The following is a 20,300-nucleotide window of genomic DNA, read 5'->3' as shown; positions in this document are numbered from 1 at the left end:
TAGTTTTCCTCCTCACCTGACTGTAAACTTGCAGTAGGCAGAGACCACATACATGTTGTTCACTGTGCTCTTCTGAGACTTGACGCAGTGCCTGACACCCACACTGGCATTCAAGAAACATGTGCTGCATATGTGAACATGTGAATAGGAGAGTTTGGAAATGGGAGAAAAGAAATATCACTTACCATCCCATGATCTTAAACCAGTTTCTATGATCATTGTGGCATTTTTCTTTCTGATTAGGGTAAGAAATTCTGTATTCTTCTCTTTTAAATGTGCTATAAACATTTCCCCCATTGTTACAGTCTTTATTATTTCCATTTTTAATGGCTGTATATGATTTTATCAAAGGGAATTATAATAATTTACTTATTTGCTGGACTTTTGAAATGCCCCAGTCTTTTTGCTTTTATAGCTGTGTCAATGAACACATTCACTAAAAATGCTTTTTCTGAGAAATAGATTCTTGAGTTCATTTACTTATTCATCAGACACACACTAAGAGCCACTATGGACCAGGTGCATTAGGTTCTGAAGATGTAGGGGTGAGCAGAAAAGAAATAGAGTCCCTTGCAGCTTTTAGTTCAGCCAGGGAGAGAATTAAATAATTCTACAAGAAAGTAGAAGCACCAGTGTGCTAAGTGCCCTGGAGGAGAGACAGAAGGCGGTGAAGTACAGGGCAGGGACGAATTGCCCAGCAGAGGGGACGGCATGCACAAGGGCCTCATGGCAAGAGATAGCAAGTACATTCAAGGAACTGGGAGAAGCAATGTGGCCAGAGTACAGAGTGGGGATGAGCACGGAGCCCAATGAGGCTGAGGATGAATGGAATGAAACTGCTCAGGACCTGGTGGGCCACTTAAGGATTCTGGTTATAATCCAAAGAGCTATGGGAAGCTGCCAAAGTGCTTCAAGGAGAGGGCTAATGTGCTTAAATATACATTTTGAAAGTTCATCCTTGCTGAGGCAGGCAGAATAACGGCCTTCCAAAGATGTCCATGTCCTAATCCCTGGAACGTATGGTTGTGTTCCATGGGAAAAGGGGGACAGGGTTGTAGATGGAATTAAGGCCACTGACCTTAAAATGGGAGATTATCCTAGATTATCCAGGTGGGCCCAATGTAATCTCAAGGATCTTTAAAGGTGGAAGAGGGAAGTAAGTAGAAGACTCAGTAATGAGTCAGAGAGAGACTGGAAGGTGCTAAGCTGCTGGCTTTGAAAACGGAGGAAGGTGCCATGAGCCAAGGGATGCAGGTGGTCTCCAGAAGCTGGAAAAGGAGAGGAAATGGATTTTCCCCTAGAGCCTCTAGATGTAATGCAGCCCAGCTGACATCTTGATTTTGGCCCAGGGAGGCCCATTTTGGATCTCTAACCTCTAGTATGGAAAGCTAACAAATGTGTGTTAAGTCACTAAGTCTGGGGTAATTCGTTACAGCAGCCATAGGAAATTAATACAAGGGGGGAGGTCTTGAGTTCTGTTTTGGATAGTTAAGTTTCATATGTCCTCAACACAAAGAATATGGACATTTGGAAGTATTCAGCTATTTAGCTACTTTTCTAATAAGTTACATGATCTGTAAAGAAATTTGACTTTTCACGACCCCAGTTTTATCATATATAAAAACAAGTTTTATTTAAGGTCGGTTCTACTTCTAAATCTCTGAGTTTATAAGCTTGAAAAGAAACAAATATGCTTTTCCCTTAGATTCCTGTCAGTACTTGGCAGTCACTCGGGAAAAAGTGATATTAAAAATAGTGGATCTAAAGTAAAGGGGGAAAAGATTCCATTAAAAAATGTACCCCATATATAAAATTATCTTTAAATACCTTAATAAGAAATGTGTTGAATTTATATAAAGAAAACTACAAAATTCCATGGAGACATACAAAAGGATATTTAAAAATGTCCATATGTGTGTTCCTGGATGGGAAGACTGAACGTTGTAAAGATGCCAAATTCTTTCCAATTAATTTATAAGTTGAACACAGTTTTCATCGGAACCCCACAGGGAGGTTTTTCGAACTCTGCAAAAATGACTCTACCATTCATCTGGAAAATAAACAGGCAGGAAGAGCTGAGAACAATTTGAAAACAAGAAATACCAGGTTTTAGAACATATTATAAGAACTGGGGGGAAAAAGTGTGTCCTTGGTGTAAGAATAAGGGAAGAGAGTAGATCACAGCCTGGAAAGGTCGCCTAGGATGTAAAAGAACTCAATATAGAATATGATAATCAAGACATTATATATAAATAGGGGTTATCTAGCAGATGATAAGGGGAAAACCGGCTTGCAATTTGGAAACAAAAATGTTTAGATCATCACCCCATGCTAAATACCCAACTAAATTCCAAAGCACTAAACAATCTTAAAATTCAAAGCAACCAAGAGAATGGAAGTGGATATTAACCTGGCCTCTAGATGAGGAAAACTTTCTCAGTATAAAAGCAGTGGGAAAAAATTGCAAAGGAAAAGATCACAGGTTTGAATATATGAAAACTTAAAGCTTTGCAGATCAAAAAATCATCATAAAATAAAAGGAAAACAGCACACTGGGAATAATAGTTGTGATAAAAATAGAAACAGGTAAATATTCTCATCATTGAAAAGAGGTAAATGACATGGATGGATAATTCACAGAAGAGGGAATAGAAAGAGCTAATTAACATGTGAAAATGTTCAATATTACTAGCAATCAGGGAAACAGAACCAAAAATGAGATACTGTTTTCCACCTATTAGATTATCAAAGATTTGAAAAATAAATAACATTCAATCATCAGTGAGAGCACAGAGGGGCGGGTGCTGCAAGAGGCAGTCACATTTGTTAATTAGGCCATTTGGTAAGAAGAATCAGGAGTCCTAAAAATGAAAAAATAAGTTCATACTACCCAGTATGGTCTTCCCACATCTAGGAACCTCTCCTAAGGAAATAACTTAAAAGTGTGGACAAATATGTTGATTGTAGGGTTATTTATAAAGTGAAAACGGCAAAATGATTGAAAAGCATGGGATCTAAAACTCATTTAACAAAAACACGGAGAGGAACAACAAAGACTAAATACCGAAATATTAACAACAGTTATCTTTGATTTGCTAGGAATGTGGTTGGTTTTTTATTCTCTTTTTCTTACCTTTCTCTATTTCCCAAATATTGTACAAGGAGCATTTGTTACTTTTGTAACCAGATCTCTTCCCCGCCATACACACGCACAAGCGCACTCCCCCCTCCCACACAACCACCTCTTCTCTATTTTGCCAGCTTCCCCCTGCATGCAACTGCGAGCTAAGGGAAAATTCATGTTTGATAAAATCATGCTGCGAGTGATGGCCAACAAAGGAAAAACATTTAGCACTTCGAGGGCTTATTTGAGTTTATAAGAAAGGAATGAAAGGAAAGATGTTATGGACAGAACTGTTCAAGAAACAAGTGTTTTCGAAGGAGGGTCCCAGGTGCCGCCGTCTGGGCGCACATTCCTCCGCTGCAGTTTTCTTTCTGTGACTGCATGGTCTGACTATTCGGCACACTTGACACTCTTTAGCAATAAATATATCCCGCGTATGGAAGTTTTACTGAAAACAGCTCCCAGCGGGGAGAGAAAACAAACAGAACCCTTTTCTTAGTTTGAATCAAACCGCAGGGATAAAACGAGTCTGAACTTCGCGCTTGGTGTTCTCATCTCTGGAGGACCGTACAGAACAAACACCCAGAGGTGGGAACGTTTCATGTCTTCTTTTCTTCCCTGTCGCTTCTCTGCACCCCTACCCCTGCCCCCCGCCCCGCCCAGTGAAGTGGGCTGCTGCGATGAGGACTTCAGATCTGCCGCCTGTCAGCCCCACGGGCTCTGGGACCCTGGGATGGAGGCGGGGTCTAACCTGCCCATCATGCTTCCAAATTCCCACCCTCTCCCCAGAATAAGGGCATGTAGGCATTTTTTCTTTTTAGAGACTTTAGAAATCACCCAACCCACTCTTTTTTTTTTTTTCCAAACCACTCTTGCCATTTTATGGATGAGGAAATTGAGGCTCAGAAGCATAAGGCATCTTTCCTGAAGTTACCTATCCAGCTAGCAACAAAATTAGGCCAGAAAACCAGGTCTCTTGATTCATAGCACAGTCCCATGCCCAGCTAGTAATAATTCTGTGCTTTCTGAGATCATAAAGACCTTTGTCAGAAATCCACGTGGATCCTATTTTACATAGAAAGAAAAGCCAAGTTGTAGAATACAAACAGCTCAAAGCTACATACACACTGCATGTAGTACTAGAAGCAAGACTCCGGGACTCATTTCCAACTCCTAGACTGTTCTCACTGTATGTGGGAATATGGGATAAACTCTGGGATTAGGATGACTTTGTTGTACAATCAGCCAAGCTTTTCACAGCCGTGCAGAATTACGGGCTGAATAAGACCTGGACCTGGAATGCCCTAGGCCATGACATCACATTGAGTGTCCTCCCCAGAGCGCCACAGAACATTCCACTAATTCAGGGCTGGGAAAAGAAAGCACAAAAACATTTCAAAAAGTTAGTGCTTCAAAATTATGCAGTGAGTGTACATTTGAAAATTTTCCATTAAAGTTCTTAATTAGGTTTTTCTCCCACAGATGCTGGGTTGTACTTAAGAGCCCTTGGCAAAATCTGAGTTTAAGAGAAGCACTGGCATCAAAATTAGAGGAATTTCATTATAAAATACTTTTTAATTAATGCTACATAGATAGCTGTAAACTTGAGTTTTGAGCAATGGTGAGGAGATATACTATTAGAGGACAGTGAGTGCTCCTGGAGCATCGTGAAGATTAGAGTTTTGACTGATTTGATAGAGAGTCTAACTGGAAAAATTAAAATCAAGGGGAAAGTTGAAGGAACAGGTTAGAGACAAGAGCTGAGACCAGAGAGAACGTGAAGTCTACAGGAGTCTGAGCAACAAGATGAATGAATGCTAAAGCCTCTCAAAATTCAGAGTAAAAGATGAAAAATTTGTGAAGCAAAATGGAAAGTAACCAAAAAGAAATACATTCTTTTTATAATATAGTTAATTTACCCTTCACATACTTTGCTGGCATGCATAATTAGTTGTATATTAGAAGGCTTCAAGGGGAATTCTGTAAAATATAACATACACGCTTGATTTTGAATTTGTGAAAACTAAACAAAAGCCTTAATGATATTGTTCTTAGTGGATATACAGATATTAGTGGCATGTTTCCTAAAAGTAAAGTCAAAACAAAGATACTCTTCATTGTACATGTTATTTAATAAATTATTAGAAGGTCTTGCCATGGTGATAAGGCAGGAAAAACAAGTAAGAAAAATTAATAGGAAAGGAACATCACTAATTGCTGAAGTCATGATTATATAACCCAGCAAACTCAAAGGAATCTACTAAGAATTTTAGAAATAAAATAATTCAAATAAAATAATTTGCCACATAAAACATATGCCAATAACAATAGCATTCTTTTTTAATGGTAACAATGATTAATATTTTTGTTTTGAAAACAGATTTCTCTTACAACAAGGACAAAATATATCTGTACTTAATGTACATTTATTGAGGTAACTAACCTAAGGTGGGATATATCAGTCCAATACAAATAAAATTACAAACATTTTGTAGAAGAAAAAATAAACAAAAATCTGTAAACGTGGCAATACTTCAAGTTAATTTATATATTTAATACATTTTCAAATAACAGTAGGATAATTTGTTATATAAAAAATTCTAAAAATCATCTCAGAGATTAATTTGGACAATAAAGGGGAACTTGTCTTAGGAAATACCAGTTTATGTCATAAAGCAACCCACATTGAAAGTATGCTGCTGACTTCAGAAATCTATGGAACAAAGTAAAGAATTTAGGTATAGGGCATAAGTTATATGGGAATTTAATATATGACAATCTGAGTGCAACAGAAAAGAGAACTTCTGAGGTTATTCCTTAATAATATTAAGGTATATAAACTTAGACTCTTACTACATATTACAAACCATAATAAAATTATAGTAAAGAAAAATTTAACATGCAATTTCCCAAATTTAGAACAAAACAGAATAATCTGTTTATCCCAAGTGGCCATTTAGATTTACTATTTAAGAAATAGGAGAAATTATAAATAAGTGGCAGCTGGGGTGGGGAGGTAAAAATAAGATAAAAGGTAAATATTGATACGAAAACATTTGTGATAAATATTGCATGTGTTTACGCATCTAAATTATGAGGGAAGCCCCTACAAATCTGTAAGAATAACTCAAATTTTCCAGTTATAAATGGCCAAAAGTTACAAAAGAAAAAATTTTAACTATACCAAATTTAAGTAAATGTTCAACTTGCCAGGTGAGTGGAGTGCAATAAAACTGTGATGTAACACTTTATACTTACCAAAATAGCAAACAAATACAACTGATAAAGACCAGAGTTGGCAAGCCCCCAGGGAACATACTATTATTCAACAACAGTGTTTCATACTTTTCCCAAAGTGGTCTGACAAGAGGTAACTAGAACCACACACACACAGAAGATGTTTTTGACCTTTTAATCCTATTTCTGAAAATTTATCCAAAGAAAACACATTTTAAAAACTTCTACTCTTCAAAAGACACTGTTAAGAGACTAAAAGACAAGCCACAGACTAGAAGAAAACTGTTGCAAAGCATATACCTGATAAAACAACACATAAAGAATTCTCAAAACTCAAGAAAGTAAACAACATAATAAAAAATGGGCAAAACACTTGAACAGACACTTCACTAAAGAAGATACAGAGATGAAAAATAAGCACATGAAAAGATTTTCAATATCACCGGTCGTCAGGAAAATATGACTGGAAACTACAATGAGATAACCACTGCATACCTTAAAGAATGGCTCAATTTACAAAGACCAAGTGCTGATGAAGATGTAGAGCAACTGGAATTCTCACTCACTGCTGGTGGGAATGAAAATACTTTGGAAAAGTTGGGCAGTTTCTTAAAAAATTAAACCTACACCTACCATATAATCTAGTCATACATTCTACTCCTAGGTGTTTACCCAAAAGAAAAAGCACATATCCATTCAAAGACTTGTACCTGAATGTGCAGAGCAGCTTTGTTAGCAACAGCCAAAACCTGAACAACCCAAATGTCCATCGACATGTGAATGGATAAGTCAACTGTTGCACATCAATAAAATGAAACACTACTCAGCAATTAAAAACGGATAAACTACTGATACACCCTATATCATGAATAAATCTCAAAGTAATTAGACTGAGTAAAAGAAGCCAGACCAAAAAAAGAGTATATATTGTGTGATTCCATTTATATAATATTCTAAAAATGGGAACTAATTTGTAGTGTCAGAAAAGAGTTCAGGGCTTCCCTGGTGGCGCAGTGGTTAAGAATCCTCCTGCCAATGCAGGGGACACAGGTTCGAACCCTGGTCCAGGAAGATCACACATGCCACGGAGCAACTAAGCCCGTGCGCCACAACTACTGAGCCTGCGCACTAGAGCCCGCGAGCCACAACTACTGAAGCCCACGCACCACAACTACTGAAGCCTGTGTGCCTAGAGCCCGTGCTCCACAACAAGAGAAGCCACCGCAATGAGAAGCCCGCGCACTGCAACGAAGAGTAGCCCCCACTCGCCGCAACTAGAGAAAGCCTGCGTGCAGTAATGAAGACCCAACGCAGCCAAAAATAAATAAATAAATAAATAATAAAATTTAAAAAAAAAAGAAAAGAAAAGAGTTCAGTAGTTGCCTGTAAAGAGGAAGCAGGAAGATGGGACGGGGTAGGACAGTGGGATTGCAAAGGGTTACAAGGAAACTTTTGATGGTGATAAATATCTTCATTATCTTGACTGTGGTGATAATTCAAGAGTATACACATCTCAAAAACTATTAAACTGTATACTTTAAATATGTACAGTTTATTGCATGTCAATTATACTGCAGTATAGATGTTGAAAAATGCTTTAGGTAGAAAATCATCTATACATACCATCATCTTTTACAATGGCAAAAACCCAGTAGGAAATCCAAGTGTCCCACAAAAGGAATATAGCTCAGTAAATTGCAGCTCATCAATGTACCATAAAGCTTTTCTTTTATTAAATAATATATGTGATGCCATGTAGATATAAATTAATATTTTCTCATAGTAGAATATGAAATGATATACACAACATTACTACAACTATACAAAACCCTGTGATTACATATGGCTGAAGACTGAAAGAGGCCATAGAGAAACTTAACAGCTGTTATTGCAGAGTAATACATTATAGGTATAAATGTAGAGTTGTTGAAGTAAGTTTCTTTCTTTTTTAAAAAACAATAGTATGTTTGTATTTTAGAGTTTTGTTAACATCTTTCTAAAGCTCTCTCTAAAGTATTCAGGGAGTTCTGCGGTAAGGAGACAAAGAAACTAAGTGAAATTTCAATGCTGATTCTCCAACAAAATATTAATTATTTGCCTCTTTCCTCTCTCCTTACAGGCACTCTGCTACATTCCCACTGGTCCCACTACCGCCATGATCTTTCCATCCCCAGGACACTGCTTTCCTCAAGTCCTTGCCATTCTTCCCCCAGCTATCATCACGATTCTGCACATTAAACCTCAGTTTCTATGCTGCCATCAAGACAGACTACATCACCAATTTCCCTCATAAAAACAGAAGACTCCCACTCTGCCCACACAATATGGTTAACTCCTTAACATTAAGTCTCTCATGAGCTACTGCAACCTCTACTTCCAGCCTTATTTCCAAAATTATTTCCTTATTCCCAGACTCTTATTTGTTAGTCCTTAATTCCTATGTACCACCCTAGGCCCTGGGGGTATAAAAATGAATAATATTTGTGTGGTGGTTAATTTTTTGTGTCACCTTGGGTAGGCTATGGTGCCTACTTGTTTGGTCAAACACCAGTCTAGATGTTGCTGGGAAGGTTAATCTTTTAGATGTGATTAACCTTTAAATCAGTAGACTTTGAGTCTGGCAGATAACCCCCAAAGTGGGTGGGCCTCAACCAATTCGTTCAAGGTCTTACAAGCAAAGAGTGATGTTTCCCAAAGAAGTGATTCTGCCTCCAGAATGCAATATAGAAACCTTGGCTGAGGGACTTCCCTGGCGCTCTGGTGGTTAAGACTCTGAGCTTCCACTGCAGGGGGTGTGGGTTCCATCCCTGGTCAAGGAACTATGATCCCACATGCCGTGTGGTGTGGCCCCAAAAATAAATAAATAAATAAAATTTTAAAAAAAGAAAAGAAACCTCGGCTGAGTCTGCAGTCTGCAGCTTTCCCTTGGACTTCAGACTTGCCCGCTCTCAATCTTGTGAGCCAATTCCTTAAAATAAATCTCTCTCTCTATATATGTATGTCTTATTGTTTCTGTTTCTCTGGAGAACTCTAACACCATATGGCTCCTACACTTATGGAACTCGTAGGCTAACCCAGGAAATAGAAATATACACAAATAATTAAATCAAACTTGGAGAGTACCAGAGTAGCCCTTCTCCCATAAACAATGAAAGATATATAGAGATATTTTTTTAAAAATTTGTTTTTTGATGTGGACCATTTTTTAAGTCTTTATTGAATTGAATTTGTTACAATATTGCTTCTGTTTTATGTTCTGGCTTTTTGGCCACGAGGCATGTGGGATCTTAGCTCCCCGACCAGGGATCAAACCTGCACTCCCTGCAATGGAAGGCGAAGTTTTAACCGCTGGACCGCCAGGGAAATCCCGAAAGATATATTTTTTAAAGTGGCTTTCAGAGATTGGACAGCAGAGAGCAGGGCTTATATGATTCCTGAGAAGAAAAACAAGTGAAGAGAGCCCTATAATTATCCTGGCTTTCTGCCTAGAGGTACCATCCGAACTGAGGTAAAGGGAAGGGAAACTCAAGCAGGGGATGGCGGTCTTACTGAGCTGAGGAGACAGAGGTCAGAGTCTGGGGCACAGAGCACCTAACATATTTGACACCAGGAGCCTATCATTTCTTAAACACCTCTCTTCTCTGTATGACAAAATTATTTTCAGCAATAATCATGTAATAATCAGCAATAATCACTATGTTCTTGATTTATTCTCTGGTTTTAAAACAAACCATTAACGATGCAAAAAGGGAATAAACATCATTTTACAAAATTTTATTGAAATCTGTAAAATAGTTCAGGTGTTAACTAAACCTTACACTTAACAAACATAAATATGATGCCTCACATTTCCCACTTGGTTTCACTATTTTACATTGTAAACACAAAGTAAAACTCTTAAGTGGTCACATACAATGAGACTTTAAATAACTCACATTATTTCTTTATCTTCACAACAACTGTGTTATCGTTGTTTATACCAAATCTATTCTCTAAACATGGGAGTTTCTTATACCACAGAAGATGGAAACACAAATTATATCTGAAGCCAGTCCAAATGATTCTGAACTGCTACTGCTAGAAATGTACGCTCAAAATAAGCACATTTAGCTGTTTAATAAAAGAAAAATATAATAATGTGCAATTTAAAGTTTACACGTGTATTATTAAAACTCAAAAGTAACCTCAGCAATTGTTTAGAACGTAGGCCAACAAAAGTCCCGTTTCCCACCCCATCCCAAGTATTTTATCACCTGATTAGTCAAGAGTTGTAGAGACATGATGATAAATACAAGATAGACTTTTAGTCATTTTTATAATTATTTTAAAATTCTCTTCCAACTACATACCTCCAAATTCCCAGCACCTGGGTTGGACTGCTCCCTCCCCCTAACCTTTGGTGTACCTGGGTTGGGAGTGGCTGAGGGTCTGGAATTTGTGGTGTGGAGTGCCATGGGGAAGGAGCCATGCAGAGAAAGAGCTCCAGAAATCTGCATGGGATTCCCTGAGGACACGCAGGGGTGAGAATGCAGAAAACCTGGGGAAGGAATTGCCAGGGATGAGCCAGCTGAACAACCACTGATCTCACGCAGGGCTTGTACCTGTTGAGGTTCCCCCTAGTGAGACTGGAGAAACAGCATTGTACACCTTGGCTATTGAGTAGACACTGGAAAGGCCACACCTCCGGAGTGGGGCTAAATTAGCTGTAAAGGGTACTCTAAAACTATACAGTTCACCCTTGAACAACACGGGTTTGAACTGCGTGGGTCCACCTATACATGGATTTTTTTCAATAAATATAATACCTGTATTTTCATTTCACAGATCTTTAATCAAGTGTGGGGAAAAGTTTGTGTTTGATTAGAGATCACAATATGTGGAATCAAAAGAACTAGGGTTTGAGACCTGATTCCGTCCAAACAGTTTTAGCTTCCTGACCTTGGGTGAGTCATCTTTCAATTCCTTTGTTTTTTGAGGCAGAGATAGCAGTACATGGATTTTTGACTACAAGGGGATCAGTGCCCTTAACCTCTGCATTGTTCAAGAGTCAACTGTACAAAGCTTATAAACAAGCCTTGAAAATCAAGCCCATTAGCAAGTAAATTTAAAACCTGTCAGAACTAATCTCAATACTCAAAAGAAGACATCAAAATCTCAACTGTCAACATCATAACATTCATAATTGTGGTAGGCAGAAGTTCTAGGAATGGCCCCCAAGATTCCATACCCCCGAGTCCTCAGAACCTGTGAATGTTATGAGAGATCATTTCCACGATTGTTAAATAATCCAGGTAAAATAATCCAGGTGGGCGTAATCTAATCACATGAGCCCTTAAAAGCAGAAAACTTTCTCCAGTTGGAAGCAAAAGAGATCAGAGAGACTCAAAGAGTTAAGAAGGATGTGACACACCACTGCTGCTTTGAAGATGGAGAGGACCACATGAGAAGGAATGCAGGCATCTGCTAAGAGCGCAGAGTAGACTGGCTGACAGCGAGCAAGAAAACGAGGGCCTCTGACCCACAGCCACAAGGAAGCTTCCAACAACCCGGATAGGCTTGAAAGCAGATTCTTCCTATGAATTTCCACATAAGAGCTCAGCCCAGAGTTTGCATGCCACAACCAAGGAGCTGGTGAGCCACAACTAAGGAGCCAGTGAGCCACAACTAAGGAGCTCACCTGCCACAACTAAGGAGCCCACCAGCCACGACTAAGACCTGGTGCAACCAAATAAATTAAAAAAAACAAAAAACAAAAAAATCTCAGCCCAGCCAATACCTTGACCCTAGGCAGAGAACTCAAGTGAGCACATCTGACTTATAACCTGCAGAACTGTGAGATGAAACCAGAGGCTGCTGTAAGCTGTTAAATTTCTGATAATCTGTCACAGAGCAATAGAAGATTAATAAAATAAAGTCTAGAATCCAATTAAAACATTGTTATACATGCTAAGAAGTAAGAAAATGTGACCCCTAAACAGGAGAAAAATCAGTCAAAAGAAACAGAACCAAAAACAACAAAGATGACAGAATTGGTAGACAAGGACTTCTAATTATAAGTATGCTCCAGGATCAAAGAAAAGATAAACATAATGAAGAGAGAAATGAAAAACATAAAAGAGAACCAAGTGGAACTTCTAGAGACTAAAAGTATAATATCTGAAGCAAATAATTCATGGGATGAGATCAACATCATATTAGACATTACAGAAAAAAATTGTTTGTGAAGTTAACGAAATGGAAATAGAAACTTTCCAAATTGAATCTGAGAAAAAAAAAAGGCTGAGAGTGAAATGGAAAGAACATCGGTGACTTGTGCGGTAATACAAAGTGGTCTAATTTACATGTAATTGGAGTACCAGAATATCAGGGAAGAAGAAAAAACATTTGAAGGAATGATGGCCAAACATTGTCCAAATTTGGTGAACACTAGAATACCCCTGATCCAAACTCAACAAACTCTAAGCAGGATAAATAAAGAACACTATAAAAAGGAACATCATAAGCAAATTGCTGAAAACAAACAAAACAAAATCTTAAAAGCAGCCAGAGAAAACGACACATATGTTCAGAGAAAAAAATGTATAAAAATTACCACTGACTTGTCATCAGAAATAATGGAAACCAGTTAGAATGACAACTTTAAAGTGCTGAAAGAAAATATCCTTCAAAAATGAAAGTAAAATAAAACGTTTTCAGACAAACAGAAACTGAGAAAATTTGTCACCAGTAGACTAGAAATTTTAAGGAAGTTCTTTAGGCTTATAAAAAAATTATAAGGAATGGAAAATTGGATCTACACAAAGGAAAGAAGAGTCCTGGAAATAAAGGTAAGAAAGGAAGGGAAAAAGAAGGACAAATAGAAGAAACAGAAAATAAATATGAAGATGGCAGGCTTAAACCCCACCATATTGATAATTACATTAACTGTAAATAGGATAAACACTCTAATTAAAAAGAAGAGATTGTAAGAATGAATAAAAAAGCAACTCAACTGTATGCCATCCTTAGGAAATCCACTTTAATCATAAAGACATAGATAAATTAATAGTAAAAGAATAAAAAAAGATAACAAAAGAGGAATGGCTATATCAATATCACTTCAGAACAAAGAATACTATCAGAGAAAAAGAGATATTTCATAATAATAAGAGTCAATCAATTAATCAAGAAGACATAATCCTAAATGTATATATACCTAATAAAAGAGCTTAAAAACACATGAAGCAAAAAACTGAGAGAACTCAAAGAAGAACCAGACAAATCTATTATAGCTGATTATTTTAATACTCCTCTGGTAGTAAATATTGACATCTAAAAGATATTCATTCCACTCCATTTCTAATGGAACATTCACCAAGACAGATGCTGAGACATAAAAAAAGTTACAATAAATTTAAGGAGCTGAAGGGAACAGAATTAAATAAAAAATCAGTAACCAAAAAATCTGGAAAATATCTAAATATTTGGAAATTAAGCAACATATTTCTTAACAACCCATGGTTCACAGAAGAAAACACAAAGAGAATTAGAAACTATTTTGAACTGGATGATAATGAAAACACAAAATTTGTGGAATGCAGTTAAAGCACTGCTTAGATGGAAATATAAAGTTTTAAATGTTTACATTGGAAAAGAAAAAAAGACTAAAATCAACGATGGAAACATCTACTTGAAGAAGCCATAAAAAGATCAAGTAAACCAAAATAAGTAGAAGGAAATAATAATATAACAGCAGCAAAAATCAATGAACTAGAAAATGGAAGAATAATACAGAAAATAAATGACACCAAAGATGGTTCTTTAAAAAGATCAGTAAAATTAATAAACCTCTAGCTAGACTGATGAAAGGGAAAAAACCCCACAAATTACCTATATCTGGATTGAAGGTGAGGCAGGTCTTACAGCCATTAAAAATATTGTTAAGAGAATACCGTGCATAATTTGTGCTAATAAATTTGAACTTAGATGAAATGGACACATTTCTTTTACATTTAACATTTCTTTTAAAAAAGAGAACGAGAGAGAAGAAAACAAAATCAGAAGCAAATATGGCAAAATGTCAAAATCTGTTAAATTTGGTTGGTAGGCACCTGGGTGTTATGATATCTTCTGCATGCTTGAAATGCTTCATAACTAAAATTATAAATTAATTGAGGAAAAATTATTTCTCAGGATCATTCAATCAACAAATATGTATTGACCATCTACTATGTGGTAGGCATTGGAGCAGCGTCCTGGGAATACAGCAGCCAATCAGACAGACAGGTCTCTGCCCTAATGGAGTGCAGTTTGGTAGGGGGGAGATGAACAAGGAAATAAAAAAGACTACAAAGATTGTGGTAAGTGCTATGAAAGAAATGAACCCGTGATGACATATTTACAAGGGGAAAGGGTTGAAGGGAAGCAGTCACATACGAGAGCTTGGGGAAGTGAATTCCAATGAGAGAGAACTGTAAAGGTGGGAGTACCACAGCTGGAAAGAGCTAGAAAGACGAGAACAACTGAGAAGAAGAAAGCGGTTTGAGATGAGGTTGAAGAGGTTAGATTTTAAGTGCAATAGGATGTCACTGGAGGTTTTAAGCAGAGGAGCTGGTTTTAAGGCACTTGGGTCACCATATAGAAAATGGATTGTCAGAAAGAAGGGCTGGAAGCCGGAAGCTATTGCAAACTTCAGGGGAGGAAATGAGGATGGTGTGAGGCAGGATGGTGCAGTGCAGATGGAGAGAGGCGGGATCATTTGAGATTTGCCATCTATGACTTGACCTCAGTGTTTAAAGATGTGAGCTTGTCTTTTTTTTTTTTTTCCTACAAATACACATCCAGGTAGAAATAGCCACCCTATTCCCCACTCTTAGTTGTCATCATTACTGCAATGATGGGTACACGCAGCAGCCTCAAGTTTCTTGCTTCAGTGGGCACTCCATTACCATCAACCCCTGGGGGTGATCTGATTAATCACAATGCCACTGCATGACGTGGATTACTACCACTCCACTTCCCACCGGCAAGCTGCTCGGCACTGCATTCAGGGCTGGACACAACCAAACCACTGCCATACCAGCTGGGGCCATTGCCAGTACATCAGCTGGGATCCAGTCAGGAAGTCCAGTCCAGAAATACAACAGTTATTTTAAAAGAGAGATTTTAACCTAAGAAATAGTTAGACAGGTATTGGAGGACTACAAGGCAAAAGGGAAACATTGCAGTTATTAAAAAGAAAAAAAAAGTCATAACTATGAGTATATGAAGCCTCTGCCATCGTCAGGGCTGAAGACACAGAGGGAAGAGGCTGAGGTTACGACCTAGAAGGCTGGTGGAGGGTCCCGGGAAGCTGGAGCCCACCCTCTGGGAGCTGTGGCTGATGTCTCTGAGGGGTCCAGGGTGAGAAACAGTGGGAAACTAGAACCAACAGCAGGTGCTGGAATGAAGTGACCCTTCCGGGAACCGAGAGGAGACAGGGAGGAAAGAGCCACTGCTGCTCCCTTCTCCAGCCGTCAGGCATCCTCTGCACGTTGGGAAGATGGAACCTGCTGAGAGGCAGCTGGTAAAGGAGAAATGCGGCTTTCAGAGTCTTATCCCAGCCTCACCATGCAGAGTAGAGAAGGGTGGGTTTGGGGCTGAGAGACAAGAGCTTAATAACCAACACACGCTGCTTTTTTCATGATCACGTTTCATGAAACAATTTTATTCATTCTTGACATGTGCCTTCATATCAATGTTTTCATTATCACCAGAGCCACTTTTAGAGACATTAACTCTATTTTCCAGAGCATGTCATTTTCACATCTGTTAAAGTTGTCTGGAATACAGGACTTTGTAAATTCCATGCTTGGTACTGACACTAGAAATTTTTACCTAAAGCCACTTGGTAGCTATTTGCATAACATTATAACATGTATGTTTTGGATTTCTTTTTCATTCAATCTGAGATTTATATTTGTGATCTCTAATATGTAACCACTTACTGGATTGCTTTTAAAGTGATCTTTAAAGGCTTGTTTACAATGACAGCCAATATTTGCAGTTATGAGTTTATAACATCAGGCAGAAGAACTGGATCTGTGTGACATTTCCTTCCTCCTTTATTTGCCAATTTCATCAGGTAACCTCTGTAAGCATCAAAAACTCACACTGACTGAGGCTGCTTCAGGCTCAACACTCTTTTCTTGTTCAAAATAAAGTAACTGAGAACATGTCTGATAGTTTGAAAGACTTCGTAAGAGAACTAATTCTTTTCAGAGGGTATGTTTTGAAGAAAAGCCTCATTTTCTATTAAGTCCCCTAAGGCAGTGCTGCTTAAATTCTCTTTGGTAAAGGACCAATTGAAAAAATTTTTCCAGTCTGTTGCAAACTGCTACTTTGTAAAACTTAATAAAAATGAATTACTAGAAAAATGAAATAAAAAGACTTACAAGATAAAAGCTGCAATTCTGTATTATTAGTTCAACCAACAGGAAATTATACTGCAATAAATATTACCAAAGTATACATAAGGAAAAACGTATGAAAATTGTACATGTTGTTTATTCATTGAAAGTATGTATGTAGGCAACTAATATGCAGTATAGGCTCACTATTACACTTGTAACTTTTTTTTTCATTTTGAGGGAAAAAAATGAATCCCCATATTAAATGTCTATAGGCACACTTTGAATGAACACAGTGTATATAAATGCTTAAAATTTTTAATGTGACAAATTGACTTGCTTCTTGATTGATAATTTATCTAATCTAGGTGGTTTTGCCAACAAGGCTACTTGTAGTTGATAAGGTACATCTAAACTATTTCTATGTTTTATGTTAATAATAATAAGAGGAAAGAAACCAGTCTCACAGAATGGAATAGAAGAAGAGGTTTTACAGCAATTTCAGCAAGCTCAGTTTGTTCACTTTAAAATTTTATCTAAAATGGAGAAAGTACTACTGTGTTTTCAGAGTCCTTTAAATCCTTCAAAAGAAGTCAGTTCCAGCAATGTATCTTGTAAGTTATGGTTAAATTTAAGTTATCTTTTGATGAAAGAAATGGATTCTGGATCCATGAATTTTTTAGGCGTAGATCTTCTTTTGATGGAAAATAAAATTCAAAATGCCTTATCAAATTTTAAGGTGTTTTGTGATAGCTTTTCACAGATGTGCAGTATAAAGATCACCTGCATCATTGATAATTGTTAATTTATGGAACGTGTGTCATAATAATCTGTAGAAACTCTGTTCTTCCAAGCTCCTTTCTTTTTTTTATCAGCCACTGAAAAACATGTTGCATTTCTTCTTTGCATGGAAATACTGAGATCATTAAAAATAATGAAGGTATTAGATACATACGCAATCCTGCTTGTCCAATTCATATCTTCAACAAGCCGGGATCAAACCGTCTTCTGATTTTACAGAAACGTTTAGAGTTGTTCTATAAATTGAACATTCTCGAACACTTGTCCTCTTGATTATCATCACACCTCAGCATGTAGTAATAGCTGTTCATGATCTGCCTACACAGTATCATGTAACACAAGAGAATAATCCAGAATTTAACACACCAGCCTTTACCTAATTCATGATTTTTAGGACGGCACTAAGCCCACAGTTTAGTTCCACCAACATTTCTTTTCATAGCAGGACTTCCTCATGAGAGAGACAGCCCGCTGATTTACATTCTGGTGCAGCCCCTAAATCAGGGCGATGTCTTCAGGATGTTTTCTGCACCATCGGAACACGCTCCTACACAAAATGTAAACTCCAATCCATGTTTGTTGACAACTAATCCTTCATCTACACAGTTCAGACTTAGTTGTTTGTCAGCGACAAAACTGAAAAAAGAAATTCTTCCTTCGTATCACCAACATGTTCAAATTGCACATAAATAGGAATATGAGTGAAATGATTGCACTACAATGAAAAAACATGTTGCTGGCTTCAGTTGCTCTATGAGTTAGTCCTCCACACCATTGGCCGGTTCCAGAATAGGCTGAGCTGCGGGGGCCCTGGAAGTATACTTGAGCTACCTTCTGTGCGCGGATTCACCCAACATTTCTGAGCAAATACCTTTGATACAATCCTTCACCAATGTCTCACCACCTGTATATGGATTTTAGTCTTGGCGAGCTGAAACACTACTTACTAAGAAGGCTGTAGAACCCTCATGTTTATAAGAGAAATACTGAATATCTGTTTCAATCAGCTTTTTAATCCTCTATTCTTTCTTTCAAAAAATTCTCGTGGCTTTGAACTTAATTATTTTTTTTTGGATGCCATTAAAGAATACTTTTTTTGTGTGTCATCGTGGATTCTACTACCCTATATGTTTTGATGGTTCCATTGCTTCATAGCCAGTATGTCTCTACAAATCACTAAACATTATGCTTTTAGGATGTCAACATCAATGACAGCTATAAACTGAACTCAGTATGTGAAGGATTACAGTTTTGAGGAAAACAAATATGTACTCTTGGGCCTTTGTTTCTTCAGAATCACTTCCACCTTCACCATTTGGTTTATACTCTTGCCACATTCAGAAAAGACAAGTGTTTCCTTGCCAACAAGCTAACAAAAAACTCCAGTGAGGCTTGTTTTACCTTCTGTAACTTGAGGGTGAAAATAATCAACATAAATTTTATTTCCTTAATTAACTAATAATGTTAAACAATAAAATGAAAATTTTTGATTAAAAATGAAAACTTGTAAATATAAGTTATAACAAGAAATGCTTACATCTTCACAGGTTTTTATACACTTTGAGAATACAGCTGATAAACCAATCATAAACTATCACATACTGTAATATGGTCCTATTGCACGGGATTATTTATTACACAACTTGCGCCACATGACTCACCATTTGAGCTTGCCAGAACTGAAGAGGTCTATACCCTGTTCAACGAGATGAATCTGCCATTGTGAATGTGGCATCATGACAATTTCAAACTGCTGTAAAAGCTTCTAATGCTTACTCTCAATGTCTATACCTAACTCATCACAGACCAGCACTGATCTGCTGACCACACTTTGAATAGCACTGTAATAAGGTATTATGAATAGAGAACCAACATTATTTGCTGATGAATTGCATTAGGGATGTGGGATAAGGGGAGGCAAGTAAAGGGAAGGTAGGATTCAAGGAAGACCCTTGGGCAATTTTTAGCTTGAGTCAATGGATGGATAGTGATGCCACTTACTGAAGTAGTAGGGAGAAATATGTTTGATTATGAAGTCTGGGATGCCATGAGTCACCCAAGTAGAGATGGTAAGTATGGATGAGCCTGGATCTTAGGGCAAGATCTGGTCTGAAGGTGTAACTTTGGAAATCACCAGCATTTAGGTGTTGCAACTCTGCATAAGATCACGTAGCGAAAAAACGTGGATAGAGAAGAAAACCAGGAACAAGGCCCAAGCTCTCCAACATGCAGAGGTGGGTAGAGGAGGGGAGTGAGTCAAGGATGGAGAGGCTCTGGGTAGACGGTTCTGATGTGCATCACTGGATTAGTCACTTTCAACGTTCCCCAGTGAGCATACGCAAGGAGCAGATCTTCCCCTTTGATTTGCAGAACTCTTGACACAGAGCACTGCCTATAGAAGCACTTAATAAATAAGCATCGGATGAACGAATGAAAGACACGATAGCCATAAATATTAGTGTATCTACTATTCTGGTACTGAAATTTTGTGGCACTTTAATTTTATAAAATGCCTAATGATTATCTGTATGACTAACTTACTCCTTCAAATGAACAGCAGCTCCTTCAACGAACAGAGCTCTTAACTGTTTTTGCACCATGAACCCTTGTGGCAGTTTGATAAAGACTCTAATTTTAAATGCATAAGATGAAACCAATTATACTGAAATAGATATGAGTATTAAAAAAACAAATTAGCAATAAGGTATTATAGGTGCTTCTTTATTAACACATTAAATAACAAGATCTAGTGGCGAGACAAATAACTAGTG

At 37.6% G+C, this 20,300-nt stretch overlaps 1 protein-coding gene and 1 long non-coding RNA gene across 19 annotated transcripts in view; one reads left to right on the top strand and one right to left on the bottom strand.

Annotated features, from left to right (window-relative positions):
- Positions 1 to 20,300, bottom strand: part of EFCAB11 (EF-hand calcium binding domain 11) — a 229,403-nt gene that overhangs the window by 101,151 nt on the left and 107,952 nt on the right. The window contains exon 6 of one of the 18 annotated variants that reach the window (XM_082383763.1): positions 365 to 4,493. The exons of the other annotated variants lie outside the window; for them this stretch is intronic. Coding sequence (XP_082239889.1) covers positions 4,442 to 4,493 — 52 coding nt within the window. The 3' untranslated portion in view covers positions 365 to 4,441. Of the gene's footprint in view, positions 1 to 364; positions 4,494 to 20,300 lie in introns of those variants that run through there. 18 annotated transcript variants of the gene reach the window in all.
- The window catches only part of LOC309624946, a 436,224-nt gene that overhangs the window by 395,244 nt on the left and 20,680 nt on the right, over positions 1 to 20,300 (top strand). The window lies entirely within an intron of this gene.

This window comes from Balaenoptera borealis, assembly GCF_965194805.1.
Source record: "Balaenoptera borealis genome assembly, chromosome: 3".
Classification (NCBI taxonomy): Eukaryota; Metazoa; Chordata; class Mammalia; order Artiodactyla; family Balaenopteridae; genus Balaenoptera; species Balaenoptera borealis.
The sequence above is the reverse complement of the archived record's forward strand: the minus strand, read 5'-3'. Positions and strand labels throughout refer to the sequence as shown.